The sequence below is a fragment of the Heterodontus francisci genome, chromosome 17 (genome assembly GCF_036365525.1).
Source record: "Heterodontus francisci isolate sHetFra1 chromosome 17, sHetFra1.hap1, whole genome shotgun sequence".
NCBI lineage: Eukaryota > Metazoa > Chordata > Chondrichthyes > Heterodontiformes > Heterodontidae > Heterodontus > Heterodontus francisci.
The window spans coordinates 40,034,579-40,049,148 of record NC_090387.1 but is presented as its reverse complement, the minus strand read 5'-3'; the positions used below and the strand labels follow the sequence as shown (position 1 = coordinate 40,049,148).

Genomic DNA, 14,570 nt, shown 5'->3' with positions numbered 1-14,570 from the left:
AGTAACTAAAGTATGAGATTTATACTTGTAAAACACATCTCTAATCCTATTCTGTTACATAATCCCATTTTAAAGTGCAAAACAAGTATGACTAGTGCTTTAAGATTAAATCCTGGCTTATTTGCTCTGTGTTCAGAACTTTGTCTTTCTGTGAAAACATCACTTAGAGAAGACCATTCATGATATATCAGATATTTTTCAGTTTTGGTATGTCAGTCGAGAAAAAAGGCAATATGGCTTCTGTGCAGTCAGCTCCCTAGGAAACTCCTCACTGTGCAACTCTATCCTTGGCCATCCACTACCATCCTTTGCCTTTTCATCCCCAATCTCCTCTCTTCCACTTTTTAAGTTCCCCTGGCTCTAACTACAAGTTAACTGCTATTTTAAACCAACACTGCCCATCCCCCGACCATGTCTGGTGTTTTCTCAGTGAGCTATGGATTTTTTCCCTCAAATTTGGCTTCCAAATTCTTGGACTTCTTTGGACATCAAGACTACTCCTGCACTGCATTATACTGGCTACACCTTAAAAAAATCAGCTGCTGTGTCTCTGATCTGCTACTCTATTGCTTAAATTTTGAAGTAACTTTTATCAGCTTATAGCCCTTCCCCCATTGCTGCTGTTCCCTGCTGAGCCTGTTGTTGTCTAATGGTTCTACTGGTTTTCAGTTTCAGCCACAGTCTGTTCCTGGCCAGAGGTTCACCCTCTTGGGCCGAAGTACATTTCTCTGCCACTTCTGGATCTTACAGTTGTTGTATGATTGCCTTAAGAATGATGTCCCTTTAAGATCTTAGTATCCTAATGAGTTAAGTACCAGGGTGTAGTTATGTGACTCTGCAACTGTAAAAGCCAGATAAAGGTTCTGTAAATAGTTTGCTCTGTACTGTACATAAGAGTTTAGCAGTTAAGAAACCTGTTAGAGATCTTGAATGAACTGGACTCCACACAGTCTCAATTATGTTGCATCAGACAACATTAAGAACTCATTATATGGTGGCAGCGGTGGTGAAAACACAAGATCTGAGATTGAAGACCACAGGTAAAACAGCTTTGAAAACGATCCTTCCGACAGCCATTAGAGAGAAAGTTCAATGGAAATACTGGCCCAAACAGTGGAAAGAAAAAAGAATTTACCTCCAGCTGTAGAAGACAGAGCTCAGAAGGACAGGCTGTAAAGAAATTCCTGCGATCAGCTGAGTCATTATGCCGAGAGTCGAGGGATACTGGTTTAAAAAAAAGCTTTGAAGTGCTTAAAAAGTTGACTTTCTTTCAAAGGCTCCGTTACAAAAAAGGAGAAGACCCAATTCCTTTCTCAAGCTGATCGAGGTCAGTGCCATTACAGGAGGCCTCTGAAAGCAAAAAGCATGGGAAAACTCCGAACACTGCCGAGTCTCTATGCAGCCAAAGTTTTAAAAAATCATTAAATCATTTGAGCGTGAAGATGAGTCTCCATTCAGTCAGCCACAGCTTAAAAAAATTAAATCACTCAAGCATGAAGAACAGAAACAAACTCTAGCAATAAAAAGCAATTGAACTGCCTATTGAACAGCTGTGTAAACAGACAAGGTTAAATGTTGAAAGCAAAATAAACACAGAACACTATCAAACACCTGTTCTTCTCCATCCAAGCTGCTAGTTGATAACAGAAAATTTCTTAAAGGGGAATAGAGCAAGAAAGAGTGAATAGAACAAGGTCAAATATAGAGCAGAACGACAGAAAGGTGGATATCAAATGTCCCAGCATGAACTGGAAGGCCATTGATATTCTATCCGAGTTCAAACTTTTCAAACAAAGAATGCAGTTATGCTTCACAAACCAAATGATTATAGAACCAGAGAAGCAAGCTCTAAAATGAATGATAGCAGTTGGAAATGAGGGATTGTACAGAATCAACACCTCTGGCTTTTCAGAAGAGGACCAGAAAGATCCCACAAAGATATGGAAAGTGCTGGAAAATCGGCTCCGATTAAGAGTGAATTTTAGAATTCACCACCTGGAATTGATGTCCTACCGACAACAGCCACAGGAATCAATAGACTAGTTTGTCAGTAGATGTCATATTAAGGGCAATGATTTTGATTTTTCAGAAGCTGAGCTGTCAGAGCATCTAATGGAGCTAGTGATTTTCTCAACACCCATTGAAACATTTCAGAAAGATCTCTTGCGGAGAATGAAAGATCATAGTATTGATGCACTGCTAGATAATGACAGGAAATACAAATCCATTGTCACTGGACAACATCATCTGCAAGCACTAGGTGAAGCCAACAGTATCGACATGATAACCAGGTCAAAAAGCGTGAGCAAGCCGTGTGGTAAGTGTGGTTGGTCCCACTCACCATGAAGTTGTCCTGCATTTCAAGATCTGTGCAAGGCATGCGGTGCAAAAAGACACTGGACCCACCTATGCAAGAAATCTGGCTCCGAAGATGCAACCGGAAGGCACAGTAGGAGACAAGCAAACAGAAGGCAGGCACGGCAACAGGGCAACAGCAGCAAGGAGAGCTCCAGAGACCTGCTGATACACGAAGTCCAAGCGAAATGGAATGATTCTCAGCCAGAAGGCAAGCGGGTATTCCACATTGTGAACCTGACACATTGTGTTGTTGAAGTCAAATAACTGGAAGCTATTAGTATCATGTGCTCCAAAGATAGTTGGCAAACACACATTCAGGGTTAAAATTGACATCAGAGCTAGTGCAAATATCCTACCAGTCTGGATCCTGAAGGATATGTACTGGGGCCGTTGGAAATCTATGATACAACCAACAACTGCAAAGTTATCTGCATACAATGGGTCACCCGTTCCTTGCAGTGGCACACTAACAATGAAATGCAGCTATTTGCAAGTTGGCATGGAAATCACAAATATTTTACCTAGTAGACACGAGCGGACCAGCAGTGACAGGACTACCAACGTGTAGGGACCTCGGCATTGTGACTATCCACAAAGTCACCAAGGTACCCATTACGGCAGAAGAGACCAAGGGTACCTGCATTGACCTGCAACAAATATACCTGGACCAGTGCGACGCCATAGGAGATTTCAAAGGCGATGCCGTACTGCACCTCAGAGAGGATGCAATTCTGTCAATCGAACCTCCCAGAAAGTGCAGCAGCACATATGAGAAAAGTTTAAGCACAAGTTAGATGACATGGAATGCAATGGCATCATCCATCGTGTGCATCATCACACAGACTGATGCAGCTCAATCACATACATACTGAAGTAGGATGGAGCAATCAGGGTATGTTGAGATCCAAGTCATCTGGACCTCTCTATAAAGAGATGCCCCCACAAGATTCCGGCATGAGAGGAAATGAATCCCAAGTTCACAGGAGCCAAATTCTTCTCCATGTTGGATGCTAAACATGAATATTGGTCGGTACACCTAGCTAAGGAATCTCAGGAAGTCACCACCTTCAGAACACCGTTTGGAAGATATTGCTTCCAGAGACGACCCTTCGGCTTATCTGTCAGTCAAGATCTGTTTTGGCAGCATATGGACAGAATTATAGAAAATGTGCCTGGCTGCATATGCATTGCCAACGATATTGCAGTAATGGGCAAAACCAAAGGGGAGCACGACCGAAATCTTCATTCCCGGATGGCAGTAGCTCATCGCGAAGGGCTCGGTTTTAACAGCAAGAAGTGCCAGGTGAATGTAAGTCAGGTCAATTTCTTTGGCTCCATCTATTCAGATTGCAGAATCTATCCTGACCCAGACAAAGTCAAAGATGTAAGGTGTATGCCTACCCCACAAGACAAGGATGATCTCCAGAGATGTCTTGGATTTTTCAACTTCTTGCACCATACTTTCCAAATTTCTCTATCAAAGCATCACCACTGAGAGAGCTCCTAAAGAAAGACTTTCACCATTTGTATGGCAGGAGGACCATCAGCGTATGTCTGAGTCTCTCAAATAAGCATTGTCAGCAGAAACCTGTATCCTGCAGTACTATGATCCAAGGAAGAAGACAATCCTGGAAGTCGATGCCTCACAGAAAGGGCAAGGAGTGTGCATCCTGCAGGATGGCAAATCAATTGTATTAGGCTCCAAATGTTTATCCTCAGCACAATCCAATTACTCAAACATACAGCGTGAAATACTTGCTCTGGTGTTAGGGATCACCAGGTTCCATACCTACCTGTTCGGCAAGCAGTTCACTGTGGAAACCAACCACAAACCACTGAAGATGATCTAGCGCAAACCATTGACGTGCATCACCTCGACTACAGCGGCTCTTAGTGAAAGTACAGGGGTACGACTTCGAAGTCTGCTACAAACCGGGTACCAAATAGTCACCTCGGATACACTGAGCAGATTGCCAAACCCAAGCAAGAATGAAGAAGTTCCACTGGATCTACAAGTGGACAATACGGACATTGAGGTGGAAGATGTGCTCAAAATCGTTTTACTGCATTTTGGTCAGCACAAATGTGACCAACTGCAATCAGAAGCAGCAAATGACCCACAACTGAAGGCACTGTGGAGAGTCATCATTGAAGGATGGCCTGATACAGTAACAGAGGTGCCAGAAACCCTCAGATACTTTTGGCCTTACAAAGCTGAACACGGTACCTTGAGAGGCATAACCTGCAAGGGAAAACAAGTGACAGTGCTGAAAGCTCTCCGACAGGACATCTTGTCATAACTTCACCAAGGCCAAATGGGCATAGAGCGAATGAGACGACTGGCACGAGACACTGTTTATTGGCCATCATCAGTAACATTGAAAGGTTAGTGAAGATGTGCGAGGCATACCAGAGTCACTAGCCACAATAACGCAAAGAACCTCTACACCCTCACGAGATTCCATCAGTCCCTTGGCCCAAAATCGCCACTGACCTATTTCTGTTAATGGAGATGACTTTATCTTAGTCATTGATTATTTTTCCAAATATCCAATTATCAGACAGGTAAAAGACACTTCAAGCACGGTCGTCGCAGACACATTGAGTGCCGTATTCAGTCTATTCGGTGCACCTGAAGAAATCATTTCTGACAATGGCTACAGTTTACGGGCAAACTTTTCAGGGATATGTGTGCCAAATGGGGCGTAAACCATGTGATGCCCTCACATTACCCTAGATCTAATGGTCTTGCCAAGCGAATGGTTAGCACAGTCAAATCATTTATCCTGAAGTGTAGGACAATGAAACAAGATTTTCATGTTGTCATCCTGCACCTCAGAGCTACAGCTATGGATATGGGCTTACTGTCACCAGCAGACGCTGTTCAAAAAACAGGGGAGAATGAAGATGGTGCATGACCGACACGCAGGAGCTGAACTACCTCAGCTACATGTCGCACAAAAGGTCAGGGTCATACACCCCACAATGAGAATGTGGTTACCCGCAGAGGTATTCAAAGTATGCAGTGAGCCTAGGTCCTATGAGATTACAACATCTAACGGAGCAGTGTTGAGAAGGGACCGGATCCAATTAAGAGAAGTGTGCAGTACGCCAGTTGTGCACAGCAAACTCGAAAGAACACATTCCAACAATGAGGGTGTGACGGAATGACAGGACAATAACCAACACATTGACAACATGTCTACAAACCAAAAACAGCTAAGGGTAAAATCCACATCTTCAGAAGGTTATACCATAGCAAGATCTGGAAGAGTTGTCAAACCACTGAAACAATATATGGACTCTTAAGCTTCTATACCTGTAAATTTTATAATCTCTTTCCCGTATAACTAATTTTGATGTTATTTAATTTTATGTGTTTTTTTACTTGTAGCATACAAGACTTATCTTTGGAAAGAAAGGGGATGTTGTATGATTGCCTTTAGAGTGATGTCCATTTAAGATCTCAGTAGGCTAATGAGCTAAGTACCAGGATGTAATCATGTGACTACAAGCCAGTCACTCTGCAACTGTAACACACAGGTGAATGTTCTGTAAATAGTTTGCTCTGTACTGTATATAATAGTTTAGCTGTTAATTAAGTGGGGAATAGGAAAAGACAATAGGAGGGAGTCCAGAGTTAAAATCAGAGATCCTGAGGTGGGAAAAAGTTGACATAGGGAGGGCAGAGTTGATGATAAGCATCAACAAACTGTGGTCCAAATTCGGAGACAGGTGTGGTGGGTGAGTGAAGTCCAGAAGCTATTTGAAGGGTAGATGTTAGAGATTTTCAATGAACTGGACTCCACTCATCTCATTTATGTTGCATCAAGCAACATAAAGAGCTCATTACAACAGTGACCCCAACATCATCATTATCTTTCTGCCATGCAATTTATTCAAAACATCTGAATCATTATTTCCATGGAAATCCGTCTGTCAATGCGTAATCCGGTACACTACCCCCTTCAAATAGCTTCTGGACTTCACTCACCCACCACACCTGTCTCTGAATTTGGACCACAGTTTGTTGATGCTTATCATCAACTCTGCCCTCCCTATGTCAACTTTTTCCCACCTCAGGATCTCTGATTTTAACTCTGGACTCCCTCCTATTGTCTTTTCCCTAATCCCCACTTACTACCAGGATATCTGTATCCTAATAGTTGCTTTATAACCTGGCCTATTTAACTTCAGTTTTTCTGGTGTCCATTAATTTGCACATTTTGGCTGCTGCACTGGACTTGAAGCCACCACTTCCATTTCCAGTTTTTCTCCCCCTTTTTTACTTAGTTTTTCTTATCCCTCCTAGACCCCTAGCCAATATTTATCTCTAAATCAACATCACAAAAAAAATTAGCTGGTCATTATCTCACTGCCATCTGTGGGAGCTTCCAGTGTGCAAATTGGCTGCCACATTTCCGACATTAGAACAGTGACCATATATCCAATGTACTTCATTCGCTGTAAAGCACTTTGAGTATTCCTGTGGTCATGATATCAACTGCCTCTGCAATCTCCTTCCTTTCTCCTAGCCCAATAGGCCAAACTACCTCTAAGCTTCTACACTGCCCTAGCTCTGAACTTGCATCTTTCTCCACTTTTGCTCTTACCTTTCCTCATGCCCTCCTCGAGCTCCTCTTATCCGTAAGACCCACCTTGGGCTCCCTCAACCCTATTTCCATTAAACTGCTCATCACCCAACTTCCCTTTCTGACTCCCATGTTAGCTGATATTGTTAACAGTTTGGCCTTCCCGGGTATAGTACCCATCTCCTTCAAATCTGCTATCAGCGCCACTCCTCAAAAAAGCAACTCTTGACCCCACTGTGCTTGCAAACTACTGCCCGACCTCCAACCTTCATATCCTCTCCAAAGTCCTTGAACATGTTGTTGCCTTCCAAATCCACGCCCATCTGTCTTGGAACTCCATGTTTGAATCCTCCAATCAGGCTTCCGCCCCTGCCACAGTACCGAAATGACTCATTAAAAATGTTACAAATAACATCCTATGTGATAAAGGCAACCTGTCCCTCCTCATCCTTATTGTAGCATTTGACACAGTTGAACACACCATCCTCCTCCCATGCTTCTCCACTGTCATCTAGCTGGGTGGGACTGCACCCCACCCCACACCACTCCCCCCTGCCTCCGTTTCCCCCCCCCCCTCAATTCCATTCTTAGCCGTCTAATTATAGCCAGAGAATCACCATCAATGGCTTCTCTTCCCATTCTCACACTTACTGATAGTAGCCAGCACTACCTCACCACTACCTCTCTCAACCAACCACCACACCCCCCCCCCCACCCCCCCGCCAACCCCCACCACTATCTCTAAATTGTCAGATTGCTTGTCTAAAATCCAGTACTGATGAGCAGAAACTTCCTTCAACTAAATATTGGGAAGACCAAAGCCATTGTCTTTGGTCCCCACAACAAACTCTATTCCCTAGCTACTGACTCCATCTCTCTCCCTGGCAACTGTCTGAGGCTGAACCAGATTGTTCACCAGCTTGGTGTCATATTTGAACCAGAAATGAGTTTCCAGCATTTTCACAGCATTACTAAGACCAATTCTGATGAAAGGCCACAGACCTGAAATGTTAACTGTGTTTCTCTTTCCACAGATGCTGACAAACCTGCTATTTCCAGCACTTTCTGTTTTTATTGCATTACTAAGACTGCCTATTTTCATCACCATAACATTGCCTGACTCAGTTTATGTTGTTGAAACCCACATCCATGCATTTGTTGTCTAGTCTTGACTATTCCAAACCATTTCTGGCTGCCACCAACTTTTTACCCTCAGGAGACTTGAGGTCATTCAAAATGCTGCTGCCCGTGTCCTTACACCAAGTCCTGTTCGCCCATTGTGCTCACTGACCTGGTTAAGCAACATCTCGATTTTAAAATTCTCACCCTTGTTTTCAAATCTCTCCATGGCCTCTTCCCTCTCTCCCTCTGTAATCTCCTCCAGCCCTAGATATCTGTTTTCCTCTAATTCTAGCTACATGAGCACCCCAATTTTAATTGCTCCACTATTGGTGGCCATGCCTTCAGCTGTCAAGGCCCTAAGCTCTGGAATTCCCTCCCTAAACCTCTCCACCTCTCTACCTCTCTCTCTTCCTTTAAGATGTTCATTTTAAACCTACCTCTTTGTCCAAGATTTTGGTCATCTGCTGTAATATCTCTATATATGTGTTATTGTCAAAATGTCTTTTATAAAGCTCCTGTGAAGCACCTTGGGATGTTTTATCATAAAAGTAGAAATCGTTATATTTGTTTAAAAAGAGTGCCCTGTATGAACAATAATACTTACTAATACCGACTGCAGCGAGGCATTTGACAATAATTTGTGGGGGCACACAGCCAGGATAGAAGGGAGTTGCTGTATATTCAGCAAAACTCAGACAGATTATAGCAAACGAAGAGGGTTTTACAACAGCTATACACATCCATGAGTACAGGAATGCAGGAATTGGACCGAAAGCTTCCAGGAGATATGAATATTCCCCTCCTGATTTTGTGATCATTGTTCCCAGGTCAGCATAACACAGTGCACCTAGCAAAACAGGAAAAATACCATCAGAGTCTGCATTTCATACTATTACATATACAAGATAAGTCCCTGAGTATTGTCTTGCGATATATTCCAGAGAAATCCAAATTCTTCATATATTGGGGGCTTATTTAGTTCTTAGTTACTGCTAACATATCTGTTACTGCGATACACATTTAGAATAGGCCATTAATTATGATAATGTGGATTATTGTATATGTTAATTTAATGTTTGTGAAAGTTTAGTCAGTCTGAGATTTTTCATACGTACAAAAGTAAAATCATCTAATTTCTTTCTGAGGTGTATTATATCACAGGAATCCAGCAATTCCAACACTACCATGAAGCTAGGAATAAAAACAGAACATGCTGGAAATACTGAGCAGGTCAGGCAGCATTTGTCGAGAGAGAAAATGAGTTAGCATTTCAGGTCCATGACTTTTCATCAGAACTGAAATGTTAATTCTGTTCCTCTCTCCACTGGTGCTGCCTGACCTGCTGCATATTTCCAGCATTTCCTGTTTTGATTTCCGATTTCCAGGATCTGCAGTATTTTACTTTTGTATTAAGTTAGTATGTTTGGCATTTTTGTACTTACCAAGTGCATCTGATAGGCAATAATGTTTTTAGGGAATATATAGATTGTGGTGAATGGTTGTTTTTCAAACTGGATCGAAGTACACAGTAGTATCCCCCAGTATTTGGCATTAGGACCACTGCCCTTTTTGATATATAAATGACATGGACTTGGGTATAGGCAACATAACTTCAAAGTTTGCAGATTACACAAAATTTGTAAATGCAGTAAACAGTGAGGAGAATAGTAAAAGATTTCAGCAGGGCATAGACAGGTGAAGTGGGCAGATGCTGGCAGATGAAATTTAAGGCAGAGCATTGAAAACTAATGCACTTTGGAAGGGAAAAACAAGGAGAGGCAGTATAAACTAAATGGTACAATTTCAAAGGGGCTTCAGGAACAGAGACATGGAGATCACATACACAAATCTTTGAAGGTGAGAAGACTGTTTTTTAAAACAAAAAGCATACAGTGTTCCATGTGGTGTATAAAATGGCTACTGCCAAAAGTCTTTATTTACCTATCATGACATCAGAGGTCACATGTGTACAGCAAGTCAAAGTGTACAAAGTACCCATCCAAACATCCTCCCTTTCATAAAAAAAGTCTGTTCTTTCTTGTCCTTTCAAGTGTGTCTGTCTTGACATACGCTTTTCAAACATAGGGCTGGATTTTGTTCACAGCCTGTTGTTGGGTTCTTTGGCGGGGGGTTGGGGGTGGGGGGGGGGTGCTGGTGCTGGGAAATCGGAGCAGCAGTTGCCCGCCACGGACCCTGACGCCGGGATTGCCAGGTCCCATCTTCCCGCTGGCAAGGTAGCTCCGTGGAGGCACCTCTGCTGCTCTGCAGTGGGACCTGGCTTTAAAGATTGAAATTAGCTGTTTGCATACATTGTATTGGAGTTTGCTGCAACCCTACCAGCCGTTTACAATCTTCAGCTCGACGTGTGGCACTCACGTGCCTTCATGTTCCCGTCCTTGAAAAGCTGGCACCACCGAGGCGAGAGCCCTTGGTGCCTGCAAAGGTTGGTACGAAATACCCTGCTCTTATTCATTTTTGCAGCAATCTCAGAAATTTGCATTAAAATTAAGTAGCCAGAAATGAGGGGGGTGGGGTAGGGGTGGGTGGCGGGGCGGCAGGTTTGGAACTCTGCCTGTTTTGCACAGGGGAGTGGGTAAGGACAGAATTTGCATCTTTAGAACTGTCTGTAGGGCTGGCAGCCTTTTAAAAGTGGCACCAGCTCCTTCTCCCATTTCAGGTGACGCCATTCACAAAGTCGCCAAGGCCGCCACTGCCACGTGATTTGGGGGGCAGCTGTCGTGCATATGCTAATGAGCCGCCAGATGCAAGATTGCAGCGGCATGGCGACACACAGCCCGTGCATGCTGGCTGACATTTTTTGCACCTGCTGCCACTCCCAGTGGCAGGACAACAAAATTCAGCCCATAATCTTCAAAACATTCAGGTCGTTTTATGGTACCCATGGAGGTTGCTGTTGGCTGTTCATCTGGTGTCTACTGGTTCCTTGGGTGATGTTGTTGGCGTTCCTTCTCTGGGGGATATCATTGCTGTGGTGAGTGTTGTTGCTGTGGTGATTGTTGCTACACATCTGTTGCGCTGGTTGGAGTACAGTTGACCTCTGGGACTGATGGTCATTCAGTTCCTTGTTCAATTCGTGAACCCAGATCTGTCTCATCAGCCGTTTGCTGTGAAGGAGCAGCTTCTCCAGTTGAACGTAGATGTCTGCAGTTGTGACGATAGATCTGGTCATTCACTTTCACCTGGTATGATCCAAGTGACAACTTCTTCATGCAAGTCTCAAGTTGCCAAGTGGGCTCATTTTTCATGAGTGCATTGGATATTTGCACTCTGACTGGCTCTCCAACTTTCAGCTCTGGTCACGATTTGGCACTTTTATCAAAATGACATTTGACTTTCTGTCGTTTCACTATGATCTTGTCCCTCACACCTGTTACTACTTCTAGCTTCGATAGTTTCTTAGTTGTTGGAAGAATCGTCCTGGGTGTGGCATGACACTAGTTGACTGGACTACTTCCCATGCCTTCAGTAGATGTGTTTCTCCACTCTAAGGTTGCCCTGTATGTATCTGTGCCAGATTTAGTAGATTTCTTTATGATCCTTTTAGCAATTTTCACCACTTCCTCAGCCTTTCTATTTGACTGGGGATAGTGTGGAGATGATGTGTAGTGCTTAACTTCCCAATTGTTCATGAAGTGTCTGAATTCTTTGCTTGTGAACTGAGGGCCATTGTCGTTCGTCACAATGTTGGGAATGCCATGACAACTGAAATGTGTTTTCAGGTGTTCTACAATCTCACTTGTAGTTGTTGACATCAGCTGGTCCAACTCCCAGTAGTCCAAACAGTAGTTGACTATGATGAGATAATCAATTCCAGTGAGAGTGAAGAGGTCTACTCCAAGCTTCATCCATGGTCTGTCTGGGATATCATGAATCACAAGCAGCTCTTTAGCTTACTCAGCTTGATGTTCATTGTAAGCACTGCACTGACTGATGTGGTCCTTAATCTCATTGCTCAGATTTGGCGAGTACTGAACTTCTCTTGCCTTCCTCAGACTAGACTCAATTCCTTGATGGCTTGCGTGGACATGCTTCAGCATCTCTTTTCTCATCTCTTAGATATAATGACCCTAGTCCCTTTGTACAACATGCCACCTTGGGTGGTCACTTCATCTCTATATACCCTCATGAACTGTGAAGCTCATGATGTTGCACGTAGAACCAGTGTCTATCTGACATCTCACAGCAGCTTGATCCTCTCCTTCGAGAGTCATCATTCTAAAAGTCACAAACCACTTTCTACCTCGAGACTTGATGGCACCAACATGTTTTAGGATGTACAGTGATTTGTCAGAATCGTCATCCAACATCTCTCCATCAGCCAGCTTTACAGGCTTGCTTTTTTTCTTTCTAGCAAAACATTTGCATTCAAAGTGGTTCAGCATCTTGTAGTTAGAAAGCACTGCTTTCCCCAGTATGCACATGCTTTCTTTTCCTTCTTGTAGTGTCCCCCACAGTACTTAGATCCAGTACTCTGACCTTGATCTTTCTGCTGGCCCTTCTGAAAGTTGTCTTTCCTTTTCATCATTGTCTTGTGCTTGGAAGACTTGGACTGCCTCTCAGCATAGTGCACAGCCTCACCAGTTCTCCCATCAATATTCTTCTGCTATTGATTAGCCACCTCAGAGCTTCTGCACATGTCAATTGCTTTCTTGACAGTAAGCTTCTCATCTCTCAGCAGACATGCTCTTGCAGCTGGATCTCTTGTTCCTAAGACAGTCCTATCTCTGATGATATCACCTTTCAGTTCCCCAAACTCACAAGACTCAGCCAGACATCTCAGTACAGTCACATACTGATCATTACTCTCCATCTCTTCCTGAGCTCCAGTGTTAAACACATAGGGCTGGATTTCTTGGCGCCAAGCAAAAAAGATGGTGGCCCGCAGGCAGAGCTGCCGCGAACTCCCGAGCGGCGGCTCATTTAAATAACCAGGCCGGCCCGCTCCCCCCAATCACGTGGATGGGGTGAACTGTCCAATGCTGGCAATGGCGTCAGCTGCCTGTGCGCAGGTGCTGGCGCTGTTTTTAAAGGGCAGCCAGCCCTGCCAGCAAATTTGAATTTTTAAAGAAGTATTCCCTCCAAAATTTACCAAATAAAATTGTAACATCCCTTTCCCACCCAGAAATAACAATTACATTAAGTATTTGCCCTTTCTCCCCAAAAACACTTACCTTTGAAATCTGACCTTCCCTCCCACCCCCAGACTGTACAAAGTTTAAAGTTCACCCCTTCCCACCATCCCAACACTTATTATGTTTACTTAACCCCATTCTGCCCCCTGCAGATGGGGAAGTGAAGGCGTGGGAGTGCCAGCCGCCTCACTGAAGATCGCAACAGGCCTGGAAGATTGGAGGTGAGTGTATTTAAATTTATTCATTTTATGGATTTAGGTCCTGTCGCCCAGTGGCGGGGGTGGGGGTGGGTGCCACGGAGCCTCACCACTGCCGGGAGCTCTGTGGTGGGCCTCTGCCGGCACCATCTTCCAGCACCCCCACCCCGCCCCACCACGGCCATGGAGCCTAATGTCGGGGGCCCGGTAAAATCCAGCCCAAAGTGTTCATAAATGACATTATTAGAGGGTTCAAAGTGGTACTTCAACGCCTCAAAAATTTCACAAGTCTCACTTTCCTTCTCCTCAGTGAGATCTAGGGCTTGTAACACTCCTTCCCATCAACGATGAGTTGTTACTCTTATCTGTTCAATTTTCTTGTCCAACTCTGTGGCAATCGCATAATTCTGCCACTGAGACTGGAAGAGTTGCCATTTCCCTCTCAAGTTTTCCTTTATGTCCATAGATACTGGAAAATTCAAAGCCATAATGACTTGTCCAGCTGTCAATGTCCTGTGCAAAGATGCAGACAGGTGTTGTTTTAAACTCTGATGATTTGCACAGCTATCAAAATCTTCTCAGATTCCGGCTATTCACTTCTGACATCATGTTCCATATGATGTATAAAATGTCTACTGCCAAAAGCCTTTATTTACATATCATGACATCAGAGGTTGCATGTGGATGGCAAGCCAAAGTGTCCAAAGAACCCATACAACCATACAGGATCCTTAATTAGTTTGATTGAGGTATTCAAAATTATGAATTGTTTTGATACAGTAAATAAGGAGAAACTGTTTCCACTGGCAGAAGGGGACACAGATTTAAAATAATTGGCAAAAGAACCAGAGGGGAAATGGAAAACATTCTAATGCAGTAAGTTGATTTTAATCTGGGATGCACTATCTGAAAGGTTAGTGGAAGCAAATTCAATAGTAACTTCAAAAAAAAGATCCGATATATACTTGAAAGAAGAGGACTCCATGCATTGTGTTACAGAGCTACCACCGTGCTAAATGGAATAGATTCAGAACAGATCTAGCAACATCCACGAGGCACTGTGGGCTGTCAGAGCAGCTGAATTGTATTCAACCACAATCTGTAACCCCATGGCCTGGCATATCCCCCACTTTACCATTACCATCAAG

At 43.6% G+C, this 14,570-nt stretch overlaps 1 protein-coding gene across 2 annotated transcripts in view; it reads right to left on the bottom strand.

The window, feature by feature from the left end:
* Positions 1 to 14,570, bottom strand: part of slc7a9 (solute carrier family 7 member 9) — a 109,339-nt gene that overhangs the window by 53,783 nt on the left and 40,986 nt on the right. For both annotated transcript variants that reach the window (XM_068049898.1, XM_068049899.1), the window contains exon 4: positions 8,677 to 8,919. In XM_068049898.1, the coding sequence (XP_067905999.1) occupies positions 8,677 to 8,919 (243 nt within the window). The remainder of the gene's footprint in view (positions 1 to 8,676; positions 8,920 to 14,570) is intronic.